This window comes from Amblyomma americanum, chromosome 4 (genome assembly GCF_052857255.1).
Source record: "Amblyomma americanum isolate KBUSLIRL-KWMA chromosome 4, ASM5285725v1, whole genome shotgun sequence".
Lineage (NCBI taxonomy): Eukaryota > Metazoa > Arthropoda > Arachnida > Ixodida > Ixodidae > Amblyomma > Amblyomma americanum.
This window is the reverse complement of record NC_135500.1, coordinates 34,059,501-34,074,951: the sequence shown is the minus strand read 5'-3', so window position 1 is coordinate 34,074,951 and position 15,451 is coordinate 34,059,501. Positions and strand designations below refer to the sequence as shown.

The following is a 15,451-nucleotide window of genomic DNA, read 5'->3' as shown; positions in this document are numbered from 1 at the left end:
CGCGGCCGAAGAAATACCACGTGATCATCGAGTAGGGACCAAGCGCGCCGGTAGAGGCCGCCAGTGCTCACCCTCACAGCAACGCCCGAAACACGCCGGCCTGCCTTCAGGAGTACGGCGATGATGGTAAAAATTCGCGCAGGAGCTGCAGTAAAGTCGTCATTTCACATTATAGAAAGGGTGTGGCTATAAAAATGCGCGGCGATACAAGCGAGAGGCACTAAACCCCAGATATTTGCTATCTTCGCTGTGTAGTGCAATGAAATTTGAAACTACTTTGAATGCGCGGCCGTGCGGCTGCTAGGATTGAAATGGTGTAATCCCTTAGAGCTTTTTTTCCCTCATTGTCTGCTGAAAAGTTGGTTTAGTGCTGTGCTGCCATTATGGTCTAGTGCGCACTTCCCGTGCTAGCCGAGGCCTGAGCGCGCCCGCATTTCACTTTCCCGTTGGTTTCGCTAGTCCCGAGCCGGACGCAATGAACGCACATACGTACCGCTTTGCAGGGCCCACGCGTTTCTTTGCTGCATTCGGCACGTTCACTGAAGTGACATGTCGTTGAGAGTGCGGTAGAACATGAGTAGTTCTAATTGCAGTGCATGCCACAATCGCAAAAATGTGCTGTTAATGACGTATTTATTTACGCCGCTTTAACAAGTGATAACGAAAGTCTGAGCCTGAAAAATGCCAAGGGCGCTTTATTGTGCCATCAGAGAGATAGTCACTACACTTTAAGCACTTTTCTGGAGTCTGGCTTCTTATTCAGTTTTTTTTGCGTTGTCCTCAGTGAGCAGCCCAGCGAAATTTGTCAAAAAGGGCCTCATGAACTTTTTTACTAACCAGTTTCGCAAGTTCCATTCTATGGGCCTCCGAATGATTTCTGTCGCACATAAACAATGGATTTTTAACAATTGAAGGGACTACAACCTCTCCAAACTTTTTTAAAGGCTGTGGCCCTTTAACTAGCACTGCAGCCGCTTTACAGGCAGCACCCTCAAGGATAGAAACGAAGCCCACAAATGCCAAAGTGGGGTAGGAGAGCCCTCCCTTGTCAATTCCTGCAATAAGGGCAATGGTAATTGAAGTGCATGTCGGTGCACGTAACTTGTAAATGCATCCCAAGCAGTCAATGTTGTCTTGAACTGCCCTTACCAGGAAGCCAGCAATCAGAGCTAGTGTACTTGACCTCAGGCTCTGTGGTGGCAGACCTGGAAATAAAGTGTGGTAAAAACAGTAAACTGGTTAGTGATTTCTTTGAATAAGAGTGCTTGCTACAGAGACCTTGACATCGAGTGCAGGCCAGCATATAGTTGAATAAACAGCCACTTGAGACATTTTTCAGAAAATGCCTATACATGCTTCATTGTTATCATGCCCTTTTTTACAAACATGCAGACCGTTAGAAGTAAATTCTTAGCTATGTTTGCAGCGCTCGCTCCACAGTGCATTGATTAGGACAAAATGCTTACTTGGGTACCGCTCCAATGCAGACAGGTAGGGGAGAAGAAGCTTTCCAACATCCTTTCCTGCAGTGGCATTAGTCACTGTTTGAGCAGGCAGACGTGATGCTGCCCCTAGACTTGCCACCACACTTCCGACATTGCCACTTGGTGAATAATGAATGATCCCAGTGACCAGAATCTTCTGAAGTGCCGACAACGCTGAGTAGGCATCTGTTTGATCATTGCTGCCATTTAGCTGCCTAACAGCTGAGAACAATGACTCTACATCATCACTAGAAAACTTTCCCGTTAGCACGAAGTGAAATCCTGCATTTAGCAGGTGTTTTGTGCACATAACAGTGGATTCGGTTGTTACTGTCAGTGCCTTGAGAGATAAGAGTTTCATTTCATAATGAAAATTCATATACAAGAGAAGAAAATAATCCAAAATGTAAAGCTATGAAAGGGTGGTTGCCAAGTGATATTTGGGCAAAGCAGTTTAAATGGTTTAAGAAATAAAATCAGGATGACCTTTGTTCACGGAGATGACCTTTTAGTGCGCTAAATGTGGCGTGATGTGGAGGCAATGATTTTTTAAACTCATATGACTAAAAGTATTGCTGGAGATCATATTATAGGCTTTTCAGTGAGCACTTTTTCCGCAATCCTCTATCATGTTCTGATGATGTGAAATGCCAGTCCCCAATGTGTGCCACAGTTGTTTACACCTCAGCAGAAAAGTTTTCCACCAATTTTGTGAAGAGAACCTTTGGAACGCGTAGGGAAACTTAAGGAATGTTCTATTGTCAAATTTTTATGGTTGCTGCGGGTTGGGTCCACCGCGAGAGCAAACAAAAGTTCATTCTGGTAGAAGTCCATGTGGCCACAAATAGCTCCTGCGCAGCTGTAGAATTCAAGACGCTAATTTCTTGAAATTCAGAAGCCATTTTATACTGGAATGCATTTAAAATGTGTACTGCTCTGGTTCATTCTCTAAGGTGTTACTTAGGGCTCAGAAAAAACTCAAAAGTTGACAGGTGTGCCACCACATCAAAAATGTGCAGCTCACAAGCTGCAGTCAGGGAATGCAGCTCTGCTTAGGTTTACTATCCGCACCGACATACAGACCTGGCAACTTACTGTTGCTTTTTCTTTGCAATAAGAAGAAATTTGTTTATGGCCAATGAGTTTCTTATCACCAGTCAGGAAGAAGGTAAAAGGGTTCCAGCAGTCGTGGCATGCTGATGACTTTCGTGCTTGAAGTTATGCCTATCTGGCTTTGTGATATGGAGATGGAAAGCATTTCAGGACTATTTGTGGCAAATGTGCAGGTGTAGTTTTGGATAATCACGAGACTTTAACCACTGTATTGGTGGCTTGCTTTGTTATTTGGTGCGCAAGTAACTCTTGCAACTTTCTTTAATGCAGGAACATTCTGTTGAAGTTAAAACTACTTCAACTCAGTGGGAGGACCAGAACAATGAGCATAGTTATTGCCAATCTGGACTTGGCACATGGTCAAAGAAGCAGCAGCTATCTGCAGCAACGTTAGGAGAAGACGACTGTGTCTTTTATACGAGGCTGGCTAAAAGACCCTTCCGAAACTTGGTCGCAGCAGTGGAAGTAGAATCGAGGAAGGTCTTAACTGTGCTCCCCTATGAAGATCAGCTGCTGCTCACTCTCATGCGACTGCGCCTTGGCCTTCTCTATGGGCACTTGGCTAGAATATTTCAAATATCTGTAGGGAGTGCCTGCAACATTTTCAGGCTTGTCCTGTCGGTGCTGTGCACCATTATGAAAAAAAAGTCGTAATTTGGTTACCACGATCAATCATACGAAACAGCATGCCCAAGTCATTCATTGTCAACAGATACGACACAACCACATGTATTGTCGACTGCTCCGAGATAAACCTGCAGCGGCCAAAAAAAACTGATGCCAAGGGCTCAAACCTACAGTAGCTACAAGGCGCACAACACTGTGAAGTTTCTTATTGCCATAGCACCAAAGAGCTACATAATGTATGAGTCTCCAGCTTATGGAGGACGTGCATCGGATAAATATATCACACAAGACTGCAAGCTGGGGGACCATCTCGGCCCAGGAGATGAAGTCATGGCTGACAGAGGCTTCACCCTGACAACAAGCATGATAATCCAAGGAGTGAAGCTAAACGTGCCTGCCTTCACAAAAGGTAAGGGTATCGCGTAAACATGCGATAATGAATGACTGGATTGCCTCATGGATATGTCATTTTTCAGGGAAATCTCAACTCAGTGAAGAGGAAGTCACCAGGACGAGAAGGATAGCTTCCGTGCGTATTCACGTGGAGCGCGCAATAAACAGGATTAAAACCTACAGAATATTTAAGCAGGCCCTGCCCATCAAGTCCAAGAAGATGATAAGTCAAATGATTCTTGTTTGTGCAGGGCTTTGCAATCTCAAAGGCCTTTTAAGTGCTACCAGGATAGCAACGACAACTGAGTAAATTTGTGCCAAGTACACGAGTACGCTTGGTCAGCCTCCCTACTGTGGAAAGTTAACAAAATAAAGTAGTCGTGCCATATGACTGGAGCCATGTTGCAGTAGTCTTCCAAGCTAAAACTTGGAAAGGACGTCATTCCAAAGCAATGACGTGGCTGGCATTTAAAAAATAGGTCCTTACACGTGCTCAAAACTTATCACTAATACCTTAAAAAAGAGGTCCTTCTAATCCTCAATGTGCATATGAAGCAAAGAACTGGCAAAGCAGATGTGGGGACACTGCACACATGCATGTGGCTTTACTTTGCATCAGCATTTTCTAGATTGGTATTGCTTGCAGCCAATGTCAACACTTCTCACAGCTGCCTCGACTTCATGGTATTTGCACTTGAGGTGTTTCACATACACAGTTTTCCAGTTTATGAATGCACAATAAATGTGGAACTAAATAGGTGCATTTGCAATTAAAAGGCCTTCTTATGGTACTCACCCGTTAAAATGAGTTTGTTCGCTCTGTAATTAGATTGTGCCAGCAATGCAATATGCACTTATTTTATTTGCAGATATTGCCCAAATAGCACAGTGGCCATTAAGTAATATACACACAAAACAAGTGGAAACTGTAGACATCATTACACGCAACAGTGCATTGGCCATGGAGATATGGATTATAACAATGCATACTGAACAAGTTGGTGCGATGAAACGAGGACAAGCGATACAAAGACGAGCGCTACTCACACCTGAAGGTCTCGCTTGTCCTTGTTTTTTCCGCGCCAACTTCTTCAGTATGCATATCAACCAACTAGCCCAACTTTCTCCTCCCCTAATTATAACAATGGTTTTGCACTGAGCAGATCGCATGCTCTATAGATCACACAGGGCAACAATTATAGGCCATAACTTGTTGAATACCTGTCCTGGACCGGCAATAAATTCATGAATTACAGGGTTGCCTATTGTGCAAGTACACTTCAGACACACAGTATCTCGCACTTTAAATGAAGTGTTGGATAATGCGCAGCCCAAGAATTTTTATTCCAGGAGCACTCCCTTTTCAAACTCTGAGTTCACAGAACCATGAGTACTCTGTGGAGATAATGAGCCGTCCAGACGCTTGGCGCCTTTACAATTCTGGCAGGAGGTCACGGAAGTAAAACTGTTGGAGTCGTGGCAAGTTTGAGTTCACGAACATAGGTGCAAAAAGCACTTCAATAACAATTTCAGCTTCTATGCTCCACATGTAAAAATAACAGAGTTCACGACCTGTGCACAGCATCTGCAGCTGAACTTGGGCATAGTAACTGTTCGGCCCATTTTCGGACAGCATGTGCCTTCACATCAACCTCCTTAACGTCGTACCTTCCAGAACGCACAAGGTACACACAGTTCATCACATGTGGACACTTTATTTCTAGAACAGCGGGAGCTGTCTCAAGGAGACCATAGGGAGACGCAGAGAGCCAGGGCATATCTGAACATAATATTGTGCCGCATCGTGTCACACTATGCCCTGTTTCTTTTTTTCAAATTGTGCATGAGCCAATGTTTCATATTTCTGGCCATACTTCGTAGCTTCATTGCCAGAAAACGTGGGACTGATTATATCACTCACTGCTTTGTGACCTGGTGTGCCACTTTTCTTAGGCACTTTTCTTATACAAGATGCTGTCAATCTAAGGCAGCGCGCCATTAGCCAAAGTGGCGAATTTCGGCTCCTTGTTTCTTTCTCCAAAGCTGCTGCTGCCTTTGGCGATAAGTTTATAAACTTGTTATAGAAGGCACATAGCATCGAAGGCAGCTGGCGGGTGAATCACTTGTGGCTTCATGGCTGCCATGTGGTGCAGCCTCTTGCCGAAGTCTGCTGGGCTGCCGTGGTGCTGCCCTGAACGTTGCATAAAGCTGTGTGCCTGGAAGTGGAATGAAAGAGCACACCACATTGAAACGAATATGCCCCTGTAACCTCTGTCCATATAGTCTACAACAAGAGGTTAAACTTTTCCTGTGCTCTAAATATGTAATAAGGCTGACATGCTAGCGATAGCAAGTTAGGCTTTTCAGCCTGCCAAGACCTAGAACCATTTTCAAGTAACGGGAAAAACTGCCCTACAAAACACGTGAGTGGAATCTGGAACCAAACGTGCATTTGGCTTTGCACAAAATCATGCATGGGAATATTTAGCATCTGCCATTTACTCAGCACGCAGCCAAGTAAAGACAGAAATTGAAAACAGCTGACCACATTAACAAAATGGATGATATCTGGAATATTGAAGAGCTTGGGATATCCTGACTCCTCATGCATTTTCTTCAATTCCTCTTCTGAGAGTGGCGCTTTAAAAGGCACAGTCTTAGCCTGAACTTCAGGGTCGACTGTTTTTTGCTTCGACTTGAAGTCTATGTGGTCAAGTCTGCTGGGCTCAACGTTGCGTTTTGTTCCTCTATTCCATTTTGCGGCAGCGTTTGTGCAGACCCTTCCAGTGAAGCCACGAGAAACTTCGCAGTCCACCTTCCACGGTACCGCTCCCACATGGCTGCACACTCTTGCCTGTCCAGCCATGAAGGAACAACCAGCACACAGAACTTCACCTGTGCTCTTTGCTGACAGCCACACTTGGCCTGCTACTTACAGCCTGTGAGGGCGTCACTTCAGATTTTAGCATCACAATGCCATCACTCACTCTGTGTGCAAGTACTTTCCCCACTCACCGTGACTGCAAGTAATTATATGACTCTAATGATTTGTATGCTCTTACTTCAAGCAGGCCACAGGCTTTTGTCTGCACTAAGTAGAACACAATGTCCGGTCCCCTTATCTCTGGCCAGTCGCGCATGTCTTCTGACCAGTCTTTGATGTCATCTGGGTGGGTATACGTCATGGTTTCTGCAAATGAAAAGAGCACATAACTATTGGTGCATTACTCTTCCATAATATAGTTTTTAGATGTTGAATTCAGAAAACTGCTTTTTAATAAGCAATGCAAATCAGCTGTCTCAAGGAGACAATCTCAACAAAGCATTGTAATCATAATCTATATCAAACAATATAAGACCATCATATCTAAGTTATGCACATGTTGTGGGCAGACATTCTTTTCTACATAACCACTGCAAATTTCTCACTATGCATTATGGCACACTTAGTGAATAAAAAAATGCATGCAGCTAGCCTACATTGCCTCCTAGACATTATTAGTGGTTAAATGCCCAGTGCAGTGCTTACACTTTATCCGACTACGCAGTTAAGTGAAGCAATGTACCAGTAAACAAAGCATTCTCGCTGCAGACATTACTAGCAAACTTTGCGGCGAAGAAACTTCCATTCAAAGCCATTTTTCAAGGAACGCTTTTCAGTCAGACGAAGCAATAACACCACGCACCCACTTTCGCTTCTCCAGCCGTACGGGGCGCAAAAAAGGCGAGTACGTGTAATCAAGCTCTTATTTCGCTGACATGAACGAAAGGGTGTGACAGCGACGATTGCGTTTTTTACTCAAGAGTATGCGTCCATTAAATTACGCTCGGCATACCAGCACTAGCAAGAATAAGTGCAAGCAAGAGCGTGCGCTTTCTTGCCGCCGTGGCGTTCACAGGTGATGCGAAAGCGGGTGTCATTCTTCTCGGTGTCTTGAATCGGCATTACCCTGCGCGGGGGCTCACTGGTTAGGACGCTTGACTGCTAATCATGAGGACACGGGTTCGATACCGGACGCAGCGGCCACGTTTCCATGGGGGCCAGACGCAAGGTGCTGCGTGATGTCAGCGCATGTTAAAGAGCCCCAGGTGATCGAAATTATCTGAAACCTTCCACTATGGTATCCCTCATAGCCGATGTCCCATTGGAACGTTAAACCCCTTAAAAAAAATAAAGTCTTACCCCAAACGCTTAGCCTCCCTAAGATCGTTAGCGAGTCCCCTCCTTGGCGACTAATACTACGTTACTTTTAAGACACATCATCCAAGAGCGCAACTATTCACTGATTACCTGGTTAGTTGTGCCCACAGAATGTCTGCCAGCACGTTCACTTCCTCAAACCGAAGAGTGGCTACACTAAACAACAGCTATCAATGTGTTGCCGTTATGCGCATTATTAATACATGATGAACCTGCAACCACCAACTTGGCAGGAGACGACACAGGAATATTTTCGAACGTTACTGAATGCGCACAATGGGTAAATTTGCTCCGGAACATGCGCAGCTTCGCAACTTGATGAAGCGTGGCTGCACACAAACACTGCTGCCGACAAAGGAATGAGTACGCAGTAAAAACACTCACCACTGATCAGCACATGTCGCGACGAACTCGACGCAGTCGACGAAGCGCAGGCACCGCGGGCTCCGTTCTCGGTGCCCATCACGATCGCGTTATTAGAAATCACCTAGTTGCTATTTGTTCCTCCGCGCAGGGCAAAGGAAGTGGACAACACAGCAACAAAAACAGACGGCAAAAATCAGGGATGCTGAGAGGTCACAGGAACTTTGGTTGCACAAGCGAAGCAAGGCACGGCAGCAGGAGTAAATTTGTTGTCACAGCTCGAAATGGCACTCATTCTTCTTTCTGACGTTATGCGGCGCCAAAATGCTAACATGGCGCCGCGCAGAGGGGGGATCTTAAAAAGGTGTATAGATCTGCAGGGCTCACTTGTGAGCAAGGTAGCTAATATTCATTTAGTTAGTAGGAGATAGGTAGTTAGTATTCCTTTCTAGGTGATTGGCTTTAGCGGTAGGCAGAATTTTATTTGAGCACGTGGTTGCAAGTGTTTTTTTTCTAGCATTTTGTGGTAGGAATAATAGAGTGCTGCTAAGATGGTCAAGCAACTGAAGGTTAAACGCAAAGAGTGTGAGAAGTTGGTGAATCTGAAAGAAACGCGGTTCGAATCTGTAGAGGAAGCCGAAGGCGCGGATTTTATGTGCAAATGCTGCGTATTAGCAGCACGCCTGGACAGGGCTGACGAAGCAAACACCAGCCTAGCGCTACGTATGGATGCCCTAGAAAAAGAGCTGCATTTAGAGAGGGCAGAGAAGCGCAAACTCCAAGAGCAGCTTAGTTAATTGTTGAACGCAAAAATGGCTGACACCGCCAAGCGAAGCGACATTGGCGGACATTCCAGCGCCAGCCACGATGATGGGGCCTGCGCTGGCATGGACAGCGATAAGGAGTTAGGTCAGGCGGGTTCAGACAGGAACAGCTACGCACACGTGGCAGCTAGGAAGTCTGTTGGAGATGGAGAGAAGGGGAACAAGATAACTTCCAGGAATGAGGTCGCAGCCACAGATAAGAGGCGGCATAATAAACCGGAATTTAGGATGGAGGAAGCGAGTGCCCAAGTACTTATCGGTAGTGACTCAAATGTGAGTAGATGCAAAAGAACTATAATGGAGCGTGTAAAGGGTGATAAGCGTGCAGCTGTCGGGGCATTCCCAGGCAGGAAAATGGACGTTGTACTGAGAGAAACAAAAAACGAACTTTCTAAGAATGTTGAAGAGCGCAATTTGGTAGTAACAGCGGCGGGACAAAATGACGTCTTGAATGGTGAACCCGCAAAAGTAGTGGAAAGATTAGCGGAGGGAGCTGACGATTTAATGGCGATAGCACAGCAAGTCCAGATCGTGGTGTGCACAGTGCCGGAAGTGCAAGGACGGAACGGAGAAATTGCCAAGGACGTCGTGGCTGTAAATCGGGAGATATGGAAGTTCAGCCAGGAGAAAGGCTTTGAAGTGGCAGACATAAACAGGGAAGTGCACAGAGCCGGCTTTGGCGGAGGCTTTACACGAGATGGAATCCACTCTAATAGAAGACTAGGAGCCGAGATCGGGTGGCGCTTGGCAAGCCGGGCAGTAGCTTTTTTAGGGGGTCCACTGCGGCTCAGGCCACAGGGGTAGGTATAAGCAAAGTAGAAAGTGTAGCAATGAAGGCTGACGCCAATAAAATGGCCACTAAAAGGTCCAGGAAGAAAACTACAAAAAGGAAATTTAACACTAGGATCAGGTACATAAACATGCAATGCGGTAGAAAGAGAGCGAAGTGGTTAGAGATGGAACAGAACGAAGAAGTAGGTGTATACGCGCTATGCGAGACCCATCTCAGGGATCTAGAAGACCCACCATTTATTGATGGCTACGTCTGGGAAGGGAGCAACAGAACAACAACGGAGAGGAAGAGAGGAAGAGTAGGTATGCTGATACATCAAGGAACAAATTGGCAAAGAATAAAATCAACTTGCAAAGAACATGTCTGGGTATCGGGTACAATTGCAGGTAAAAGGACATGGCTAGGAGTAGTTTATTTAGAGACAGGGGACAAATCCAGGCAAGAGAACACGGATCTAGTTATATGTCTCAATGACGATATAAAGCAGTTTGGAGAATGCGCCAATATTATTCTATTGGGGGATATGGATGGCCACATCGAGGATCTGGATGGATACACAGATTATAACGGGAAGTTGATGCTAGACTTCTGTGAGCGAAACAACCTAGTTATTGTAAATAGAGAAACTAAGTGTGAGGGACAAATCACGTGGGAATCCCGTAACAGGCAAACGACCATTGACTACTGCTTAATCTCGCAGGGGATGTATAGCAAGCTCGCAATGACGGAAATAGACGAAGAGGGGAAGTACAGCCTCGGTAGTGATCATAAGCGTATTAGTCTACAGTTTGGAGCCCTGCTCAGAAGAGAAATGAAGGGGAGTCAAAAAGAGTGCGGAAAATTAAATGACGAACAAATAGCGCAAATAGCGGAGTGCATAGATGAAGCAATAGAGACACATCCCATGGAGAAGTGGGATTATAATAAGTTAGAACTCCTCATTAGTACAAAAATATAACAATTAAAAGGAGTAAACCGCTGGAGAGGAAAGAGGAAGCCACGAAGTTGGTGGAATAAGGAAATTTGGGAGGCCATCGAACAACGACGGTTGGCATCACGGGAACACAGAGAAGCAAAGAGGGCGCAGTTGTCTGAAGAGGAAATAGGCCGAAAATGGGAATCTTATCGACAAAAGGAACGGCAAGTGCAGGTCCTTGTCCAAGCTAAAATAAAGCAGTCCTCTGATCACTGGCTGGCTGAAGTTCGCGATGCAACTAAAGGGGGGCCAAGAAAATACTGGAACCATATAAGCTGGCTGGGCAAAGCAAATCACAGAAAGCAGGAACAGATTCACGATGCCGAAGGAAAATGTTTAGAGGGAGATGATGCTGTGAACTACATTTCACGAGTTATAGCTGAGTAATTTAAGAAAGACGATAGAGTAGTCACCCAAAATGAGGGAGCAACACAGGAACGCACAATAGAAAACAGCGTGGAACTGACGAATCTTAACTTGAAAAAGGCGGAAGCAAATATTCCAAGATGCACGTCAGCAGGGATCGACGAAATTCCAATCAAGCTAATTAATGAACTTGGCCCAAGAGGCAAGGAAACGCTGATAAAAGTATTGGAGGCAGTCATAACGAATCAGCAAATTCCGCACAGCTGGAAACAGAGTAAAATGAATTTGATTTATAAAGGAAAAGGCAATAAGACGAACATAAAATCCTTCCGACCGATTAAGATAACATCAGTTACATACAGGCTGGCGATGCAGGCAGTGAAAATAAAAATGCAGTCATGGGTGGAAAGTAGTAGAATACTCGGAGAACTTCGGAACGGGTTTAATGTATGCGGACGATATTGTACTGTTAGCAGAAAGCCAGGAATATTTGCAAACTTTCGGGAATTGCTGTGGAGACGAAGGAGACAGTCTAGGTTTCAGTTTTAGCGCAACTAAGTCACGTGTGATGGTATTGAACGGCACAACTGATCAGGAGCTTACAATACAAAGCCATGAAATACTCCGAGAGGCCGAATACAAATGTCTCGGGGTTAGAAATAGGCATTTGGAAAGAATAATGGCCGTGACCGCGTTTAACAGCCGGGATGAAACGAAAGCACATACACTCTTGCGACGACTATGGCGCTTCTACCAATCGCTTTGAAGCGGGTGGCCTCTCCGCCAACTTCAATCGCCGCACTCATCCTATCTGGAAGAGATCCTTAAAGTGTGTCGCAGAGCTCAGCATTCGCCCTGAGTTCCTCCCAGCGCTCTTGCACGGCAGACCAAAGGTTGTCTGACTACAAGCCGTGTAGGCTGCGGGAGCACAACGCTTCTTTGATGTTTCCCCACAAGATGTTGATAATATTCAAGACCGGGGATATCGGTGGCCATTGCAACTGCCTTTGGAGTTGTAATATATAATCATCGCCATCCTAAAGCGTGTTAAAATTACTCCACGCTGATTCTTGGGTGTACAGATTACCCGGTATGAACTTAACTATTCAATTAGAACGTTTTTTTTTGCTTGCACGAATAGCACGAAGAAAATTGTTGCGAATGAGCAGCAGTTTAATGCGGGGCGAAGGCGAGTTAAATTCCCTAGCACATGAAGGCCGTGGTGCGGGTAACACCCGTATGCTATGAGACTTTTTGTCTGAAGTTCCCAACTTCTTCACATTCTTGCTTTCACGTTAGTAACGAATTGAACGTTTCGCGAACTGAAAGCTCTAAAGTTAGGCCGCACCATGAATTCATCGCTGACTTTGCGGCGCCCAACTGAGCTGATCGGAACAATATGAGTCGCGAGAATATTCTAGCTGCTCGGTACGAAGCAGCTGACCGCCTGATGTGCTGCTCAGCTGGAAGTTCAGCGCTGGTTTGTGTGTCTCGTCTCCTTCTTGGTCTGTGTGTGCACTGTTGAACCACCATTATGCATCAACACCAACTCGCCCAATCTGTAGTTCTAGAGCAACCAAGTTGTGGAAGTGTCATCACAGCTTGGAGACTTGGCTGAGGCATCGAGCAAGTTTTGCCCGTGACAGCCTTTACTTTTGTGAGCACATAAAAAAAATAAAACACGAGAAGCAACTGCCCCCAATATACCATGTGCTGCACAGAACCAAGCGCAGTTGCTACGCCTCTCGGGAACCGTGCCGGACTCTCGATTTTCGTGCGCATAGCAAGAGCAAAGTTAGCTTTACAGCAAAGCAAGCGCCTTGGTAGAGCCGCCGCGCTTAAGCAGACGACGCAGCGGAGGCCCCACATACAGCTGTCACTGCGCTTGCGCGCTATTTCCCCAGGCGCCTGCGAGAGGCGCTCCCCGGAGCGCTGGCCACGCAGAGCGGTGTTCAGGGCAGATGTGGACGACAGGGTACATAGTTGCTGGCCTCTCTCAACTCTATTGTTTATGGCTATAGTTATTTCATTTCTCCAATCTGCCTGATATCCCTTTATTTGCGCTGCCCCAGCTCAGGTGCTCGCAGTAGGAAAAATCTTTCCCTTCGTTTTTATTATTTGGATAAAACCAGTACTACTAGTACTACATAGAATTGCCGCCCATCACAGTTAGCATTCAACTTTGCAAATGCAGGACGTGAACACCGCCGCGGTGGCTCAGTGGTTATGTCGCTCGGCTGCTGACCCGAAAGACGCGGGTTCGATCCCGGCCGCGGCAGTCGAATTTCGATGGAGGCGAAATGCTAGAGACCCGTGTACTGTGCACGGTAAATAACCCCAGGTGGTCGAAATTTCCGACGCCCTTCACTACGGCGTCTCTCATAGCCAGAGTCGCTTTGGGACGTTAAATCTCCATAAAACAACGACTATAGAAATAACATGCTCACAACGACCAGTCGTTCATGTTTATAGCATGCGAACAGCTTACGGCCCTTGATTATATGGTGCTAATTGCGGTTTGCGCGGTGCTCTCATATTTTATTAGGTAAAATTACAACATTGGGCCAGAAAAATGCAGAAGAGTGAGACGTCGGAGCAAATGTGCTATTAATTCCCGAATGTTATGCAAAGCACTGCAGCTAATTTACCGAAGCTTTAAGAGTTAGGTTCGTCTAACGCAGAATATAGCAGTGGTCTTTTGCTGGTCATAATATTTCTGAAGTACGTAATTAACAAGTAGCGCTATCTCTCTTGTTATTCATAATTTTAGCTCAACATTTTCAACATAAATGTAGACCAAGCGAGAAAATAATTTACATATGTACACATGCCAAGGTTACCGGATACATTGTCATTCACAAGTAGACATGATGCTAAGCATTTAAGGCAAGCGTATTAAAGAGGTCCCTTTAGCATCTTTGAGTAGCTTAAAGTAATTGCTCGTGGGCGATGTAAAACGGTATAGCATACCTATTGACAGACGAGTGAAGCGGCAATACTTAAAAAAAAACACCTGCAGCTCGTTCGCTTTGACGAAAGCTGAAGTTTACATTCCCATCTGCACGAATAAAAATTAGCGCCTAACAATATGTTTGCATAGAAAAGATGACAAACCTAAACTTTGCAAGTGCCGAATATTTGCAGAGCGTGCGGTTGTTTCCGAAAGGTTTCCTAGGATTAACTGAGCTACTCTGTAACCAGGTGTTACAGGGAAGACATTTTCAAAAATATGCTTTTTGGCTTTACAATATGGCTTTTGCGGCACAGTATTATTAGTGTTGCTCTCCAGAAAACCGGTGAATCGTTTTAGTAGTAAGCTGGTTAGCTAGATTTTAATAATTAACTTTTAACGATTGCAGTAAGGCGCTTAGTTGTAATTATAGATTTGTAGCCGGTCGTTAGTTATAGCCATATAAATTTTTTATAATTTTGAAAACGTGGTTACCTTTACGTGGTTACGCGTTTTCGAAATTCTAAAAACTGATACGGATATTAGTGACCACGAGCTACATATCTCTAATTGCAGCTAGGCGCCTAATAGTTAAAAAGTTAATATCAGAATGAATATCACAATAACAAAATTTGGAGATTCTCATTTGCGACCACGTTCTATTTGCGGCCGCCTCGGCATTCAGAGTTAACGGCAGATGGGACCGCATTCCCGGGGGTATTAAAGGTCGGTCGTAATCGAGTGACGTCACCATACTGGCCAATAACGTCATGTAGATGCGGGCGTCAGGGTGCGTTAAGAAATTTCAACTTTAACATAAGTGATGTGTCTACACTTGCATCAGAACTTAGATCAGTTACTAAAAACAAAAGAAGGAACGAAGAGGACCGGGCTGGACGCATTGTTGCCGTTATATGATCATTAGACTTTGAAACGTTTGTCACGCTGTGCTTTCAAATACGTGACCAAGTGTGCATGGCGCATCATAGCCACAGCTGCCGCTGAGCGAGTACTTACAATGTGAAAATAAAATGCTTGCTTTCCGATCCCTCATAGTTATGTAACACCCAAAAATAATTCTGGAATCTTCTTCATCTTACTTTTCCATGAGTCGTGTCGTGTAATATTTCCATACGGTTTGGTTTATGGTTTAGCGTCCCAAATCGACTCTGGCTATAAGGGAAGCCGTAGTGAAGGGCTTCGGAAATTTCTGCCATCTTGGGTCTTTTAACATGCACTGACATCGTACAGTACACGGACCTCTAGAATTTCGCCTTCATCAAAATCCAAGCCCTCCATAAAGATCACAAATTACAACATTGATGACGTAGCTACACAACTCTTCAGATCTACAGGGTCGT

General features: G+C 45.1%; 1 protein-coding gene and 1 pseudogene across 1 annotated transcript; both read right to left on the bottom strand.

The window, feature by feature from the left end:
• Positions 1-669: 669 nt before the first annotated feature.
• On the bottom strand, positions 670-1,845 carry LOC144129450 (uncharacterized; annotated as a pseudogene).
• A 3,801-nt stretch (positions 1,846-5,646) lies between these two features.
• On the bottom strand, positions 5,647-8,281 carry LOC144129449 (uncharacterized). Its single transcript, XM_077663631.1, has 3 exons — positions 8,203-8,281; positions 6,680-6,807; positions 5,647-5,833 (listed from the first exon to the last, which is right to left on the bottom strand). The coding sequence occupies exons 1-3, from the start codon at positions 8,279-8,281 to the stop codon at positions 5,696-5,698; spliced, it is 345 nt and encodes a 114-aa protein (XP_077519757.1). The 3' UTR covers positions 5,647-5,695.
• Positions 8,282-15,451: the final 7,170 nt, after the last annotated feature.